This window comes from Penaeus monodon, chromosome 29 (assembly GCF_015228065.2).
Source record: "Penaeus monodon isolate SGIC_2016 chromosome 29, NSTDA_Pmon_1, whole genome shotgun sequence".
NCBI lineage: Eukaryota > Metazoa > Arthropoda > Malacostraca > Decapoda > Penaeidae > Penaeus > Penaeus monodon.
Window position 1 is genome coordinate 33,085,898 of NC_051414.1, and position 211 is coordinate 33,086,108.

Consider the following 211-nt stretch of genomic DNA (forward strand, 5'->3'; position numbering starts at 1 on the left):
AACATGTTATCAAACAATCTTATTTTTTTCCTTTTTTTTTCACATTTTAGGTAATTGACCCAGATTCCGGCAGCACAGTCTTCTCTACCGATTACCCCAACTTCGGACTTCCACAAGGCGTCAGAAATCTAAATGTGGTGAGAAGCACAGCTGCACGAGTCACAAGTCCTACCTCATCGGACCTGAAGATTCGTTCAGGCTCTACCGTAGG

The 211-nt window shown here is 43.6% G+C and overlaps 1 protein-coding gene across 1 annotated transcript in view; it reads left to right on the forward strand.

Moving 5' to 3' along the window:
- The window catches only part of LOC119592176 (beta-sarcoglycan-like), a 4,683-nt gene that overhangs the window by 3,156 nt on the left and 1,316 nt on the right, over nucleotides 1-211 (forward strand). Inside the window, exon 6 of the mRNA XM_037940999.1 lies at nucleotides 51-206. Coding sequence (XP_037796927.1) covers nucleotides 51-206 — 156 coding nt within the window. The remainder of the gene's footprint in view (nucleotides 1-50; nucleotides 207-211) is intronic.